The sequence below is a fragment of the Podarcis erhardii genome (genome assembly GCF_964252035.2).
Source record: "Podarcis erhardii genome assembly, chromosome: 13".
In the NCBI taxonomy this organism is placed as follows: domain Eukaryota; kingdom Metazoa; phylum Chordata; class Lepidosauria; order Squamata; family Lacertidae; genus Podarcis; species Podarcis erhardii.
The window spans coordinates 8,481,855-8,499,342 of NC_138502.1; the positions used below are offsets into that span (position 1 = coordinate 8,481,855).

The 17,488-nt window shown below is 48.3% G+C and overlaps 1 protein-coding gene across 1 annotated transcript; it reads left to right on the top strand.

Annotated features, from left to right (window-relative positions):
- The first annotated feature begins 620 nt into the window (after positions 1-620).
- Positions 621-17,419, top strand: METTL3 (methyltransferase 3, N6-adenosine-methyltransferase complex catalytic subunit). Its single transcript, XM_081836204.1, has 11 exons — positions 621-781; positions 2,617-2,819; positions 5,116-5,511; positions 9,517-9,692; positions 12,418-12,634; positions 13,282-13,469; positions 14,286-14,324; positions 14,425-14,533; positions 15,341-15,406; positions 15,516-15,628; positions 17,166-17,419. The coding sequence occupies exons 1-11, from the start codon at positions 688-690 to the stop codon at positions 17,275-17,277; spliced, it is 1,713 nt and encodes a 570-aa protein (XP_081692330.1). The 5' UTR covers positions 621-687; the 3' UTR covers positions 17,278-17,419.
- Positions 17,420-17,488: the final 69 nt, after the last annotated feature.

The window sequence follows — 17,488 nt, forward strand, 5'->3', positions numbered from 1 at the left end:
TTGGCCTTCGCTAATTAAGAGTACGGTTGTGTGTGTGCTTTTTTGTTTTGTTCTCAAAGTACAATTTTTAAACAAGATCAGATTTCCTGCACCCGAAAGAAGGCCTGGATTGGTTTCTACTGTATTTGGAGATTGGGTAGGACATAATGCTGCCCAAATATTTATATAAAAATTATAAAAATACAGTGCTTTTTTTCTGGAGGGTACGCATACCCTAAACATTTTGCGAATCTTTGTACTTTTGTCCGTTTAATATATTTATTTCCCCCGATTTGAACTATAAAATGGTGATTTTTCTTGAATAAAAATGAGAGTACCCCCTAAACATTTTTTTTAAGAAAAAAAGCACTGTGTGTGTGAGAGAGAGATCCAATGGCTGCGGCTCTCCTCAGCTCTCATCATTCCCAGCCTCCGGACAAAAACACTATCCTCCTAATACTGTACAGTACTTTCTTACGTCGGTGGTGTAGTAGAGACTCGAACCCACTACAAAAATGGCCCCTTGAGCTTCGCCGCCTTAAGCAAAGATGGCGGCTCCCCACCGGCTGCCCGGTTTCAGCTTCGAACTACGGGCACGCGACGGGAAGTGTGCTTCCCTTATCTCCGTCCCCCACGGGGTACTTCCGGTCCTTCTCAACCCGGCCCTCCCCTCTGCCGGGACAGCCGCTGCCCGGCTAACCGGGGGCGATGTCGGACACATGGAGCTCGATCCAGGCTCACAAGAAGCAGCTGGACTCGCTGCGGGAGCGGCTGCAGCGGAGGCGCAAGCAGGACCCCCTGGGTAAGGGAAGCAGGCGAAGGAAGCGCAGGGGTGTGTGGATAGGATAGGATAGGATAGGATAGGATAGGATAGGATAGGATAGGATAGGATAGGATGCTAGGAAGCACCAGGGCAGCGCTGCATCCAAGTAAGCCCTGCTCAGAGTAGACCCATTGGTATTAATGGACCTAGGCTAGGCGCGAATAGCTGAAGTCCATTCTCCTCTGAGTATGGCTGAGGCTCCCTTTTGCACCCTACAGTTAAAGCGTTACCATGCCACTTTGAAGAGTTTTGGTTTCCCAAATCCTGAGAATTGTAGCTTGTCAGGAGACACTCCTATTCTCCTCACGGAGCTACAGTTCCCAGAGGTCCCTAGGAAAGGAGGGTTGGTTGCCGAACCACCCAAGAACAGGTCCAGAACGTATTTTTTTAAAGAGCCCCGGTGAATCGGATCCAGTATCCTCGCTGCGCCTAAATACATCTTCTGGACAGCCTCGTCTTTGCATGGGTGCCCCTCTGTGCATCATCTAGTTGCTTTCATTTATTTATTTTTCGATTTTATGCATTTCAGTAATGTTACAAATCATTTTAACACTTCAAAACACGACTTCCTTCCTCCTCTTTATGGTTCCTTAATTTTTTTAAAAAAATATTTTCTGTGTATTCCAAATTTACTTAATCATTTATTCATCTACTTTAAATGTATACTCTTATACAGGCTTCCTCAACCTTGGCCCTCCAGATGTTTTGAGACTACAATTCCCATCAGCCCTGACCACTGGTCCTGCTAGCTAGGGATCATGGGAGTTGTAGGCCAAAAACATCTGGAGGGCCAAGGTTGAGGAAGCCTGCTCTTATAGAACTTCAGGTTGTTACAATAATCCTCCCAATGTTCTTAACTGTTTACAGTTTGTTTGTAAATATTCAACAAACCATTTCCATTCTTGATTTCTTATTATCTTGATTTCTTATTTTTCCGGTAAGTTTCGCCGTTTCTGCGTATTCCATAAAGCTTTTGTATCTGTTGTTGTTTTCATTTATTAATTGACAGTGGCCTACATTACGCAGTGGCTGCGAAGCCTGCCTTTGGAGGGCATTTGTCAATATATATGCTTAGCCTAAGATGGATGTCGGGTGGCGCTGTGGGTAAAAGCCTCAGCGCCTAGGGCTTGCCGATCGTCAGGTCGGCGGTTCGAATCCCCGCGGCAGGGTGCGCTCCCGCTGCTCGGTCCCAGTGCCTGCCAACCTAGCAGTTCGAAAGCACCCCCGGATGCAAGTAGATAAATAGGGATCGCTTACTGGCGGGAAGGTAAACGGTGTTTCCGTGTGCTGCGCTGGCTCGCCAGATGCAGCTTTGTCACGCTGGCCATGTGACCCGGAAGTGTCTCCGGACAGCGCTGGCCCCTGGCCTCTTGAGTGAGATGGGCGCACCAACCCCAGAGTCTGTCAAGACTGGCCCGTACAGGCAGGGGTACCCTACCTTTACCTAAGATGGATGTATCCACGGTTACTGTATTTTTAATGTGAGCTGATCCGGCAGGAGCTGTTCTGTTCTTTACTCTTCTTTCTTTTAGTTGCTTGTCTTCCTCCATGAAAAAATCGGTTTTAAAAGGAACCAATGCTGTGTTTCCAAAAGTGGCCAGGTAGCAAGCATCATAGTAGAACATAAGAGGCAGGATGCCTTTGAGTTCCACTTGCTGGGAACTGCAAATGGGGAGAGTGCTGGGATACTCAGGTTCTGCTTTCAGGCTTCCTTTAGCAAGCCTCTGCGGGAGCAGAAAACTAGACTGGATGGGCCTTTGGCCTGATCCAGCAACGACGCTCTTCTTTAATGACCTCATCTCTCCTTACATCAGACCTGAGGAATCCGGACCTGGCCCTCAGCCCTCCCTTTCGAAGCGACAGTCCGGTTCCTTCGTCCGTCACGCCCAGCACCGCCACTGAGCCAGGGGATCTCGTGGCTGATCCTGAGCTTGAGAAGAAGCTCCTGCATCACCTCTCCGACTTAGGACTGGCCCTACCCACAGACGCCTTGTCTATCTGCCATGCCATTTCCACGGTGAGCATCAAAGCAATAAACCTGATTGGATGTCATTGTCTGCTTCTCCCCTGACTTGCCCTCTCACGAATGCAAGGTCTACATTCTTCCCATTGGTCTGTTCACTTTTAGGGACCCCCAGGTTTATTTGGGAGTTGGAACATCCTCTGCAGGATCCATTATCATTATCATTATCATTATTATTAAAAATTATTTATACTTTTCAAGTTTTTACATTTCACTACTTTTGAACATTTCATTAATTTTACAATCATTTTGACATTTCAAAACTTGACTTCCTTCCCCCTCCTTAACTTTATTTTTAATATCTTCTGCATATCCAAATTAACCTAATTTGTTCTTTGATTCATCTTCTTTAAATATATACTCTCATGAAACTTCTGGTTACTACAATAATATCCTCTGCAGGATCCTAAGAGTCTTGTTTATTCTTTAAAAAGTGAGCGGGACATGGTCCACTTTGTTGCAAAGAAAAACAACTAAAGCTTTATTATTAATTTATTTAAACTCCCACCTTTTTCCCTGATGGGACTCAAGGTGGCTTACAGATAAAAACAAAAATCACTAAAAAAACATGGGGGGGGGATAATAAAAAATAAGACATTAATAGAATTTAAACTATACATATGTAAAGGCAGTTTAAAACTTACAAATAATTACAATAAAAACAGAATGGCATTAGCTATGCTTCCTCCCCATCAGGGCACCCAAAAGCCATGGCTCTTTAAGTATGATTTTCTGTCCCCAGATGCACCCCCAAATTCCACTCTTCGGTGGCAGAGGCTCCCAGAGAGGCCTTGCAGATCATTAAAATCAAAACACCAAGACAGTCTGTGTCCGGGCTTATACAGTCATACCTTGGATCTCAAACACCTTGGCTCCCAAACAAATCGGCTCCCGAACGACCAAAACCTGGAAGTGAGTATTCCGGTTTTCGAATGTTCTTTCAGAAGCCGAATGTCCAACGGGGCTTACAGGGCTTCTGATTGGCTGCAGGAGCTTCCTGCAACCAATCAGAAGCCACACTTTGGTTTTCGAATGTTTTGGAAGTCGAACGGATTTCTGGGACGGATTTTGTTCGACTTCCGAGGTATGGCTGTAATTTAAAAGACATGAAAGGAAGACAAGGATGGGGAGTGGGGAGGGAAAAAGTTGCTTGGGCACCGGTTTTTAAAATTAGCTTTCTTATAATGACCAGATGAGATGGAAACTGTTCTGGTAGTTTGATGGAACAGCCATTAAAAGGAAGAGACAAAAAAAGCAGGCTGATATCTCAGCAGAGCCAAGGGACCATCCCTGCCTCCCATTTGCTGTAGCAATTTCCCCTCTCTCTCCAGAGCAGAGCAAAAGCTTACATGTTCCATATAAACTCGGTGAGGTTAAGCAGTTTATTTGTTGCTGCTTTGCTTAGTCTGTTGCTGTTTTGATCGTGACAGGATGGTCTCATAGAAACATAGGAAGTTGTCTCAGTATTCACAGGGTCTCTGCCATGGGAGCATATTCACCCAGTGCTTTTCCAGCTGCACTGGCTCCCGGTGGAGTACAGGGTCAGATTTAAGGTGCTGCTTTTGACCTTTAAAGCCCTATACGGCCTAGGACCCTCGTACCTACGGGACCGCCTCACCCGGTATGCCCCACGGAGAACCTCAAGGTCCATAAATAACAACACCCTAGTTTTCCCGGGCCCTAAGGAAGTTAGATTGGCTTCAACCAGAGCCAGGGCCTTTTCAACTCTGGCTCCGGTCTGGTGGAACACTCTGCCTCATGAGACCAGGGCCCTGCAGGATCTGATTTCTTTCCGCAGGGCCTGTAAGACAGAGTTGTTCCACCTGGCCTTTGGCTTGGAGCCAATTTGATTCCCTCCCTCTCTTTCTTTTTTCTTTTCCTTTCTCCTCCTGCGATGAGGCTGCATTTTAATATTTTAATGTTTCAATATTTTGATGTTGTATTTTAATTTTGTTTTTAAGTTGTAATCATTCAACTTGTTTTTATTATTGCTTGTTAGCCGCCCTGAGCCCGGCCTTGGCTGGGGAGGGCGGGGTATTTATTATTATTATTATTATTATTATTATTATTATTATTATTATTCTCTACACTGACTGGCAGTCTCTTTCCATGGCTTCAGACTGGTGTCTCCCAGCCCTACCTGAAGATGCTGGGGATTGAACCCAGGACCTTTTGCATGCAAGGCAGATGCTTTGCCACTGAGCCGCAGCTCTTCCACTCCCCTGTTGTCTGATGCTGCCGGTCCACACCTCCTCAACCTCCTCTGACTGGCCTACTCCTTCTCCCGCAGCCCGAAGCCCCCGCCACTCAGCGGAGCGTGGAAAGTCTCTTGCAGAAGTTTGCGGCGCAGGAGCTCATCGAGGTCAAACGGGGCCTCCTCCAGGATGACGACCAGCCCATGCTGGTCACCTACGCTGACCACTCCAAGCTCTCCGCCATGATGGGTGCCGTGGCCGAGAAGAAGGACTCCGGGGAAGGGGTCGGGCCCGGAGGGCCAAAGAGGAGAGCCGGGGAGCAGGATGCTGGGGTTCCCGCCTCCGCGTCCGGGGCCGCTCCCTCTGCCTTGGCGTCTTCCGAGGTGCTCAAGGAGCCCCCCAAGAAGTCTCGCAAGCAGGCTTCGGACCTGGACCTGGAGATTGAGAGCCTGCTGAGCCAGCAGTCGACGAAGGAGCAGCAGAGCAAGAAGGTAGGGGAGGGGAATGGGTAGTCAAATTGTGCAAGTGCTTGGAGCTCGCAAAGCTGACAGATGCAATAAGAGATAAACCTAAAAAATTGGTGAAAGAAGAATGGGAATGTTTAAATAATTATTTAGGGGACAAGGGCTCAGCAAGAAAGATCTGGCTATGTTTAGAATGATACTGCATAGAGAAATGTTCCCAGATACCAAGATGAGGGATTCTTTTGGAATGCAGATAGAGATAACTGATAAGAATAATGATCTGTTGTGAGCTTGACGGAAGTGTACAATAGATGAGCTTTCCTGCTTTGGCTCATCTTCCTTTTTCTTTTTCTTTTTCTTTTCCTCCCTATTTTTCTTTTTTCTTTTCTTTTATCTTTCCCATAGTTGCTTATGTTCTGTGTCATGTACTTCGATATTTTTTGTAGTTTTTTTAGTTTTTTTTTCATTACTATTAAGGAATTTTCCTTTGTAATTTTGGTTGTCTATATTTATATGTACAGTGGTGCCTCGCAAGACGAAAATAATACGTTCCGCGAGTCTCTCCGTCTAGCGGTTTTTTCGTCTTGCGAAGCATCCCTATTAGCGGATTAGCGCTATTAGCGGCTTAGCGGCTATTAAAGGCTTAGCGGCTAAAAGGCTATTAGCGGCTTAGCGGCTTAGAAAAGGGGGGGGAAGCGAAAAAAATCACAAGACTCGCAAGACGTTTTCGTCTTGTGAAGCAAGCCCATAGGGAAATTCATCTTGCGAAGTGCGTCGAAAAACGGAAAACCCTTTCATCTAGCGGGTTTTTCGTCTTGCGAGGCATTCATCTTGCAGGGCACCACTGTACCTGTTTAAAGCAAAATAAAAGTTAAAAAAAAAAGGGAGGGGAGGGAGGGACGGCTGCTAAATCCCAGGGTGGTCGTGAAAAACCAGCGGAGTCTGGTCCCTGAGGGCAAATGGCGCACTGCCTCACCAACCCCAGCCCGCCCTCGGCCAGCCCTCACTTGTCCATCTTATCCTGAGGAGGCCACTGCCTGACAACTTCCTCCTCAAGTTTTCTTGTAATTCACAGCCAGCTGTTCCCTTTGGCAGTATCCTGAGGATGCCCTCATCAATAATAATAATAATAATAATAATAATAATAATAATAATAATAATTTATTATTTATACCCCGCCCATCTGGCTGGGTTTCCCCAGCCACTCTGGGCAGCTTCCAACAGAACACTAAAATACAATAACCCATTAAACATTAAAAGCCTCCCTAAACAGAGCTGCCTTCAGATGTCTTCTAAAAGTTTGGTAGTTATTTTTGTCTTTGACATTTGGTGGGAGGGCGCTCCACAGGGCGGGTGCCACTACCGAGAAGGCCCTCTGCCTGCTTCCCTGTAACTTGGCTTCTTGCAGCGAGGGAACCGCCAGAAGGCCCTCGGCACTGGACCTCAGGCAGAAAGATGGAGGTAGAGACGCTCCTTCAGGTATACTGGACCGAGGCCGTCTAGGGCTTTAAAGGTCAGCACCAACACTTTGAATTGGTCTTGGAAACATACTGGGAACCAGTGTAGGTCTTTCAAGACTGGTGTTATATGGTCTCGGCGGCCGCTCCCAGTCACCAGTCTTTTCAGGCCCCCTTTTGTTTGAGATAGAAATAAAGTAATCACAATACACAAAGTGCAACAGGCTGAATAACCATAACAGTGAACATTTTATTGGTTGTTTCCTAACATAAAGGTCTAGCCCAGTATGTGCAGCATATACAGTTCATATATACGATATATAACCTATGAAAATACATTTCTTCTTTTCTTATCCGTTTTTTCTTGTGAGTTCCTGTGTAACACAATCCTTAGGTAAAAATAGAAAAGTCTTCAAGGTAACGAGAACAACACAGCTGATGTAGACTGCTGGTGCAGGTACAAACTGCTAACTTGGGCAGAACAAGGTTTCCGGATATCTCTCTTGTTTCACCCCGAAGGGCTTCCTCAGCTGATATTAGATCTATACAATATAAATAAACGCATAGTAATACAATATCATTTATATGTAAATTAAACAATGGGGGATACAATGAGCTAGGATACAATGAGCTAGGATACAAGCTTGCTTAACTCCCTTTGTGCCTGGCACGGCTCCTGTGAGCTTCCCATTTGTAGAGCTACGCACTTTCAGCACAGTGTTTTCTTATAGGCATTTAATCAAGAACAATAATCTTTTGTCTATACTTGAAGCGTTCAACTTATTCCAACAGTCTTATTCAAGAGATTGAATCGAATGCAGCTTTCAGATCAATGAAAGCTGCATAGAGCACACTACCTGGTTTCTTAACATACTTATCTATAAAATGGGCTAGTTCAAAGCAATGGTCTGTAGCTGATCTGCCTTGTCTAAATCCTGCTTGCTCTTTGGCAAGAATAGCATCATCAGTTATCCAATCAACTAGCTTATTGTAAAGATGCTTTACAATAACCTCCTTTTTACACTAAGTGTTGCCCTTGAAGACGTCAGCAGGGAGGGAAATGACAGCATAAAGAGAATTAGTTGGCTCCAGCTGTCATTGGCTCTGGCGCCACCTGCTGTTGGCCTCTCTGCTTTCCACCCAATGAGCACCAGCCGGTCCTGGCAAAATTTGTTTTATTTTAGGATTAGGCATTGGGTTATGTACATCTCAGTGCAATACCTAGACATTTATACTGGAGGTGTATTCTGATCTGATGCTGCACCCCTCAAAGACCTGTACAGAAAAAAGGCGCTCCTGATCTGACGTTGAAATGTATACACAGTCGTAACTTGGAAGTCGAATGGAATCCGTTCCGGAAGTCCGTTCGACTTCCAAAACATCCAGAAACCAAAGCGCGGCTTCTGAATGGCTGCAGGAAACTCCTGCAGCCAATCAGAAGCTACGGAGGCTCCGTCGGATGTTCGGGTTCCAAAGAATGTTCGCACACCAGAACACTCACTTCCGGGTTTGCGGCGTTCAGGAGCCGAAACATCCGAGTATCAAGGCGTTCATGATCCAAGGTACAACTGTAGTGAGAAGGCCAGATGCACCTTGGAAGGGGAAACATTCCACAGTTTGGGGGGCCACCACAGAGAAGGCTCTCTTGTGTACTGCTGCCCCACAAACTTCACAGGGTGGCTGAAAGGTCAGCAGGGCATCCCTGCACATAGCAACACCTGGGCAGGTCTGCATGCTTGGGGTCTAGAGTCCATAATTTTCCCAGTGTGCTGTCTCCGTCGATGGTCAGTTGGATGGTGTACCCTAGGGGTGGGGGTCAGGATCTGGCCAGCAGGGAGGATGCTGAGCGCGCACACGCACACACACATACACGCTGTGGGCCACTTTTACAAGTGGGTGTGTCCGCACACCTGTCACGTCAGCTGATATCACAATGACAGTGTGGTGTAGTGGTTAAGAGCGGTAGATTCGTAATCTGGTGAACCGGGTTCGCTTCCCCACTCCTCCACATGCAGCTGCTGGGTGACCTTGGGCCAGTCACACTTCTTTGAAGTCTCTCAGCCCCACTCACCTCACAGAGTGTTTGTTGTGGGGGAGGAAGGGAAAGGAGAATGTTAGCCGCTTTGAGACTCCTTAGGGTAGTGATAAAGCGGGATATCAAATCCAAACTCTTCTTCTTGCAACTTCAAAGAAGAGAATCCTTGATTCTTTCCATTTCAGGCATGCCTTCAAACTGTGGCTGCAAAGTAGCATTTTTGCCTTTGCATCCTGGCTCAAACTCAACCCAGGAGACGAGTGGGGCTTGCAGTCATTTAGCTCCAAACGCCAAGCCCTGCTTTCAGGAAGGATTGGCCGCATGTGGGAGCTCCCGATATGATGACATATACCTCCCCTTAAAAAGAAAAAAGCCCTCCCCCCCCTAAGAAAAATACCTGCCCTCTTAGCAAGCAATGTGGATGGAGACCAGAAATGAAGATTAATTCCAGTTGGAACCATGAAGACTGGAAGCCCAGGCAATTTTTTTGTGTGTGTCTTTCTTTCCACTGACCTGGTCTCGGCCTCCTTGCCTCCCCAGGTGAGCCAGGAGATCTTGGAGCTGCTGAACACGACGACGGCCAAGGAGCAGTCCATTGTGGAGAAGTTTCGCTCGCGAGGCCGGGCGCAGGTGCAAGAGTTTTGCGACTACGGAACCAAAGAGGAGTGCATGAAGGCCAGCGACGCCGACCGGCCGTGCCGAAAGCTCCACTTCCGGTGAGCCTCTGGGGTTCAGTGAGCCCCGAAACAGTTTTGGAAATGCTGCAGGACTTCCAGAAACTTTTAGAGCAGGATCTTGGAAGTCAGGCTTTGTGACTGAGCGCCGGGCTCTTTCTCCATGCCGTGTCTTGGCCTTGCTTTATAAAACCAGCCCCAGTGAATCAGACTAAAGATGCAGGTGACCTAGTTTCTGAAGACGGTTCGGAAACTCCAGCTGGTGCAGAACTTGGCTGCCAGGTTGCTCACCCCACGGGGCAAGATAGTTTTAAGCATATAATGGCAATCCTGGCCCGGCTGCACCAACTGCCAATTAATTTCTGGGCCCAATTCAAAAGGTTGGTTTTGACCTATAAAGCCTAAAAGGGCCCAGACCGCAATACAGTGGTACCTCGGGTTACAGACACTTCAGGTTACAGACTTTGCTAACCCAGAAATAGTACCTCAGGTTAAGAACTTTGCTTCAGGATGAGAACAGAAATTGCGCAGCAGCAGCAGGAGGCCCCATTAGCTAAAGTGGTGCTTCAGGTTAAGAACAGTTTCAGGTTAAGAACAGACCTCCAGAACGAATTACCGTATTTTTCGCCCCATAGGGCGCACCGCCCCATAGGACGCACCTAGTTATTTTGGGTTGGTGGGGATATAAAGAAAAAAAAATTATCCCCCCCCCCCAGGTACGGGGCTGGCACAGGGGAAGCCTGAGCTTCCCCCGACCCCAGCCCCCAGAACAGCCTGCTATCTGCAAGCCTAGGGAGCCGCACCGGTCTTCCCAGGCTTGCGGAGAGGTGCGCGAAGCCCGGGCGCACTTTTCAGCGCGCCCCAGGCTTCGGAATGCAGGCAGCTCTGCGCAACCTTTGGGAGCCCGGCGCGACTTCGCACAGAGCTGCGCGAAGCCCGGGAGTGCAGGCAGCTCTGCGCGACCCTCGGGAGCCCGGTGCGGCTCCGCGCCAGGCTCCCAAGGGTTGCACAGAGCTTCCTGAATCCTGGAGAGCGAGAGAGGTCGGTGCGCACCGACCCCTCTCGCTCTCCAGGATTCAGCGAAAGCCTGCATTCGCCCCATAGGACGCACACACATTTCCCCTTCATTTTTGGAGGGGGAAAAGTGCGTCCTATAGGGCAAAAAATACGGTAAGTTCTTAACCCAAGGTGCCATTGTACCTTGAGGGCAGGCTCTCTCTGTATGCACCAACCCAGACCCTGCATTGATCAGTTGAGGCCCCTTCCATGTGAGGTCCGGAGTGTGGCAACATGAGAACGGGCCTCTTCTACAGTGGCTCCCTGCTTTTGGAATGCTCTCCCCTGGGGAGCTTCATTACATACCTTTAGGTGCCAGGAAAAACCATTCCTCTATAATCAGGATTTTGACTAATCTATGGTTCCCAACCTTTTTTTGGCCATGTCCCACCTAAGCATCTCGAAAATCCTGATTCCCCCATCCACACCACCCCCCCCCCCCCGGTAACATATAATTCTTATTATTCAAAAAGTGATCTCCAGTTCACATGGAGGAAACCTAAAAAGCCATTAACTGTTAATAACTCATTCTCAAATTGCCCCCCTTAAAAATCAAATTGCCCCCCTGTGGGAACCATGGCTCTATATCCTTTTAAACTGTGTGAGAGTGGTGGGGTGTTATGGTTTTGTTTGGTATTGTGTTACACATTTTTGTGTTTTTATACTGTAAAACTGTATACTGATCCTCTGATGAAGGTAAAGGAATTTAATAACAAAATCCAAAACAGTAACAATGAATTGCACATTTATTCAAAATCCAGCTAAAGTGGTTTAGTTTAATTAATCCAACAAAACTGATGAATTTGATCCAGCGATGCCAGTTTTTCAAAGTCATTCACAACTCCAGTGCCCCTGCTGCCAACCCCTTGCCTCTTAGCTCCCACCACTAGGTAATCCCACCACTGATTCCACTGCTTTAGAGAACCACCAGTTTAGATGAACTTTAATAATTATTCATATCTGAACCGTGCCTTCAAGGGGGTGGGATATTTAGTTTGCCATTTTATTTCTAATTATTAAGATACAGTGGTACCTCGCAAGACGAATGCCTCGTAAGACGAAAAACTCGCAAGATGAAAGAGTTTTTTGTTTTTTGAGTTGCTTCGCAAGACGGATTTCCCTATGGGCTTGCTTCGCAAGACGGAAACGTCTTGCAAGTTTGTTTCCTTTGTCTTGCAAGTTTGTTTCCTTTTTCTTGAAACCGTGCATTCATTGTCCTTTGTTTTTTCCGGTGTTATGTTTCACTGACTAGCTGTACGAACCAATCTGGTCTGTGACCGTTTAATAAAATCTGATTCTGATTCTGATTCCGTGCATTCAGGGGGTGCAGTTGCGACTTGACTTCGAGGAGCAACTCATAGCACGCGATGTAGTAGCCTTTTTTGAGGTTTTTGAAGACTTTGGTGATTTTTGAAGCTTTTCCAAAATCCGTGCTTCGCAAGACGAAAAAAATCGCAAGACGAAAAAACTCGCAGAACGAATTAATTTCGTCTTGCGGGGTACCACTGTAGGTTGCCTTTCGCACGGGCCTTTCAAAGTCGCGTATCGTAAAGCCCAAACCCAGAAATATGTGAATCCTGTTAAAATCGCATCCAGTCGAGCAGTCGGGGGGGTGTGTGTGTGTGTCAGAGGCTTCATATGAAACGGTCCAAGGTGGACGTGAAGCAAGGTAAAATCTAGAGAAGCAGCCAGCCACCCCTTCTCCTTGCAGCCGCATCATCAACAAGCACACGGACGAGTCTCTGGGGGACTGCTCCTTCCTCAACACCTGCTTCCACATGGACACCTGCAAGTACGTCCACTACGAAATCGACGCCTGTGCCGACCTGGACGCCCCTTGCGGGCGGGAGCTGAGCTCGGGCCAGGAGCTGGCGCTGCCCCAGGCGGTGGGGAGGGACTCCAGCGTGGACCGCCTTTTCCCTCCGCAGGTACCCAGGGCTGGCCCCAGCGGATATCTGCAGCGGTGGGGAGGTGGGGAGGCATCCATGACTTGGTACGAGGCAGCTTCCTGCGGATGCCGCCTTAATTACAGTGGAACCTCGGGTTACGTCCCTATCCGGATATGTAGTCTTCGGGTTGCAAAAGCAGCAAACCCGGAAGTATTTTTCCAGGTTTCGCTGCTCACGCATGCACAGAAATGCTCTATCAGCCGTGCACAGAAGTGGCGCCTCTGGTTACGGATTTTTGGGGTGAGCAGAGACCCCTGGAACGAATTACCGTATTTTTCGCTCTATAAGATGCACCAGACCACAAGACGACCTACTTTTTGGAGGAGGAAAACAAGAAAAAAATATTCTGAATCTCAGAAACCAGAACAAGAAGAGGGATCACTGCGCAGCGAAAGCAGCGATCCCTCTTGCTGTTCTGGCTTCTGGGATAGCTGCGCAGCCTGCATTCGCTCCATAAGACGCACACACATTTCCCCTTATTTTTTGGAGGGAAAAAGGGAGTCTTATAGAGCAAAAAATACGGTAAATCCGTATCCAGAGGGTCCACTGTATTTTGGGGTTTTTTTGAAGCACTTCTCCATGTTCTCTAAGGCATTCCCTTCCCCGTTTCCTCTCTTTGCCCCCAGTGGATTTGCTGCGACATCCGCTACCTTGACGTCAGCATCCTGGGCAAGTTCGCTGTCGTGATGGCCGACCCGCCTTGGGACATCCACATGGAGCTTCCATACGGGACCCTCACGGACGACGAGATGAGGCGCCTTAACATCCCCGTCCTTCAGGACGAGGGGTTCCTCTTTCTGTGGGTCACCGGCCGGTATGGGACATTAACCCAGCTTGTTCTTCCTCCGAGGATCTCCCCTTTCCCCTTCATGCTCATGACGACCCTGGCAGGTAGGGCAGGCAGAGGGATAGCATCACCCCGTGAGTTTGGTGGCCAAGACGGGATTTGAACCCTGGTCCAGCAGTCTAACCACTACACCAGGTATTCCCCACCCTACAGCCCTCCCAATATTCTTGTGCTCTGAACTCCCATCAGCCCCCAGGCAGCATGGCTCAGGAGGGGATCTGTGGCTGAGAAACGCCTGGCAGGACCAGATTCTCCCACGTACCGCCATCTCGGCAAGACCCAGAGTCACCTCCAGAGGGCGACAGAGAACCAGGAAGAACCTGGCTTCTTAGAGCGGTAGATAGATCCATGTTAGGTCTAAGTAACCTTTTCAGGGCCAGGAAGGGGTGGAACCAGAGGAAAAAGCAGATGGAACAATGAATCTAAATGCTGCCTTTGTACTGTAGGCTACGGTCTGTACACACCGAACTCTAGCCTCCATCCAGGCAGACAAGAGGCATTCTCAGAGGTCAAGTGCAGCCAAAATACAGAGGCTGTGAAGTAGGGCCCGTGTGGCCTGGGGGCCAGTTAAAAGAGGCAGGAGAGACACATTGAGATTCTCCCACCTGTGAGGTAGGAGCAAGCTTGTTCTGGAGTGGGAAAGAGTGTTAACAGCCTCAACCCATTCAACTATGGGGCAACAAGAGACAGGGGCGGAAAGGGTCTCTCTCTTCCCCACTCATGCGCAGCCATGATTCATTCACCATTCATATTGCTCTTTTCTCTCTCTGTTGCAACCGCAAGGGCCATGGAACTCGGCCGGGAGTGCCTGAATCTCTGGGGGTAAGTGCCAAAGGTGGAGGGCCCTCTCCTTTCTGGAACCCCTCTTCTTTCTGCTCAGTCTCACTGCCTGCTGTCCTCCCCCCCTCCCTCTGCTTTCTAGGTACGAGCGAGTAGATGAGATAATCTGGGTGAAAACAAACCAGCTCCAGCGCATTATCCGGACAGGGCGGACAGGCCACTGGCTCAACCATGGCAAAGAGCACTGCTTGGTAATTGGGATGGGGGGGGGAGAGAGAAATTAGGTTAGGAATCCCATGGAAACGGAAAGCATACAGGAGTCCTGGTTATTTTGGGGTGGAGGGAGACACACAGGCAGTCTATAATTATCAGCATGTTGGCTCGTCCATGTATAATCCCTCAAGTGCAGAACTTGGGCATGCTGGAGAGACTTTAAAAAAGCAAGCTACTAGCCCTCGTGGCTGTTGAAAAGAACCGAGAGATACCCCATGCCCTTTCCATCCCCCTGGCTTTCCCTGGCTGAAAACAACTGAACACCCAAATTATTGAGAACACTAGATTACAGCGGGGGGTGGGGGTGGAGAATAAATCCTGGGCCACTGCTCATTGTTTTGTGGGCTCCACAAAGCTCACTGAAATGCTTAGCCTGTGGCCTGTACTTCTCTGCCTCGCCTGGGGTGGGGAGTCTGTCAAAACACCTTTCCTGGGTGTCCTATTTCTTTAGAACGCTTGGTCCGTGCAATATTGCAGGTGATAACAGTGCCAATTCACTGCAACGGATAGCTCAGGGATAGCCAACATCGTGCCCTCCAAATGTTGTTGGACTCCAACTCCCATCAGCCCCAACACTGAAGAGATGATAGGAGATGTAGTCCCAACACTATCTTTGCAAAAGCTGCTCTTAGCGGCTTCACCTTAGAGGGGAAGGTAATGCCTCGCCCCTTCTTTTGAGGAACCCTGCAATAGAGGACGCAAAGCATTGCATGTAAATGGGAGGAGCCCAATTGTGTTACAGAGGAGCCCAATTGTGCCTGAACCATCTTTTTTTTTGTGGGCAGGTCGGGGTGAAAGGAAACCCCCAGGGCTTCAACCGAGGTCTCGACTGCGACGTCATTGTGGCAGAGGTAAGGCAGAGAGTTGGGTCAGCCCAACACTCGATCTAGGGGTGGCGGAAAGATCCCCCCACACACACACACACAATATTTACTGTGTGTGAAATTTACTGTCCCGCAGGTACGCTCCACCAGTCACAAGCCAGATGAGATCTACGGCATGATTGAGCGGCTCTCGCCTGGGACCCGCAAAATAGAGCTCTTTGGGCGACCCCATAACGTCCAGCCCAACTGGTGAGCGTCACCCATCCCTCTTGACCCTGAACCGTTGAATGACCTCTCAACTCTCTCTTTAAGATTTGAACTCTGCGGCAAAGCCCATGGTTCTCATGTCAACTTTGACAGAATTTAGAAATGTGGTCCATGGTTCAATCCCTGGGATCTCCCAAGTAGGACTGGGAATATCCCATCTGCAGCCCAGGAGAGCTGTTGCCAGTCAGTACTGAGCTAGATTGATCAATGGGCTGACTTGGCATCCTTTGCTGTTCCCAATCCAGCCCAAGCCATGCGAGGAAAGGGAATTATTTTTATGCCCTTTCTGGGACCCACTTGAAAATTTAGCTTTAGAATCTTAAGTCCGTTCAGATCGCTCGACGGATTTTCAAACTTCCGAGTAAATTTCAGAATTTGTTTGTGCTGTTTAAAGGATGTTGCTGAGAGTATACATCAGACACGTCAATGAGCTCCTCTTAATGCCAGATTAAGAAGTCACCCTACATGGGGTTGTTGTTTTTTAAGAAAAGCAACCCCAAGTAGTCTTTGGAAAGGTTTAAGACAGGGGTAGCCATCCAGATGTTGTTACCCTCTCCCATCAGCCACAGCTGTGGAGCTGCATGTGGAGAGCATGTTAGCTACTCCTGCCCTACACAAATCAAAGTTTGCATCTCTCTCTTAAACCTGCTGAATTACGTCTCCTTTAATACCATACCAACAGTTGTGGCCTCCCTAACCAAAGAATTCCAGGCACTGTAGTTTGGCAAGCGCATCCCTGCTTCAAAGAGCCTCAGCTGCTGGAAACATGTGAGCTGTGACCCCTATGCAGCATTTGCAGTCAGCCAGGTCAGGGCTCAGCTTGAGGGGAGCAAGTCTGCCTGGGAACTGAAGATGGGAGAGGAGCGTTCTCAGACCAAAGGTCCATCTAATCGAGTATCCATTTCTCACTGCGGCTAACCTGATGCCCCAGTGGGAAACCAGCAAGCAGAATTGTAGCACAGGCGCCATCTCCCCTCCTGTGGTTTCCAGCAGCTGGGATTCAGAAACATCGCTGCCTCCAGTTGTGGAGGCAGAGCATAGCCAATGTCACTATTAGCACCTCGATGGCCTTCTCTTCCCTGAATTTGTCCAGTCCTCTTGGAAAACCATCCAAGTTGGTGGCTGTCAAATGAGGTTTTCCTTAAAGATGCAACATCACGCTTGGTGGCAACTCTAAATAAATAGACAGAGATCTGGTGATCTGATCTGGGTAGGTGGCAGATATTGTTATTGCTACTATTATTTAGGGGGCAGTCCTGTCCACGGGAATGAGTTGGGTTAGGATGCAGCCGATTTGTGGCTGAGTGAGGAGCCTGAGCTCAGCCAAAGATACCTTGGCATTCTCTTCCCACTTACAGATCTCAGCAGCTAATAATCAAACGTTTTCCACCAGTGCCCTTTAACCAGTCCTTCACTCAGCCTCACACTGGAACCACAACACAGATTTTATATAGACCCCCTTTCCTCATTCCCTCCACCCTCCCCTTAATCCATCCTCTCTCTCTCTCTCACGTCTTAGGATCACGCTTGGTAACCAGCTGGACGGAATCCACCTGCTGGATCCAGATGTGGTGGCTCAGTTCAAACAACGTTACCCAGACGGAATCATCTCCAAGCCCAAGAATATGTAGAGGGGAGACAAGGGGAGATTTCAGTGCGATGGACCAAAGGGGGTGTTTTGCAGGGGGTGCTGGCAAAAGCAATGGATTGTAACCTAATATAGGGTGGTTTTTTTTCTAAAATAAATAAAACAAAATGGATTCTTTCTCCATAGCCGAGACTTGGGAAGAATGTGGGACATAGAATCGAGAGCCCAGTTCCTGTGGAAGATGCTGTTTACCC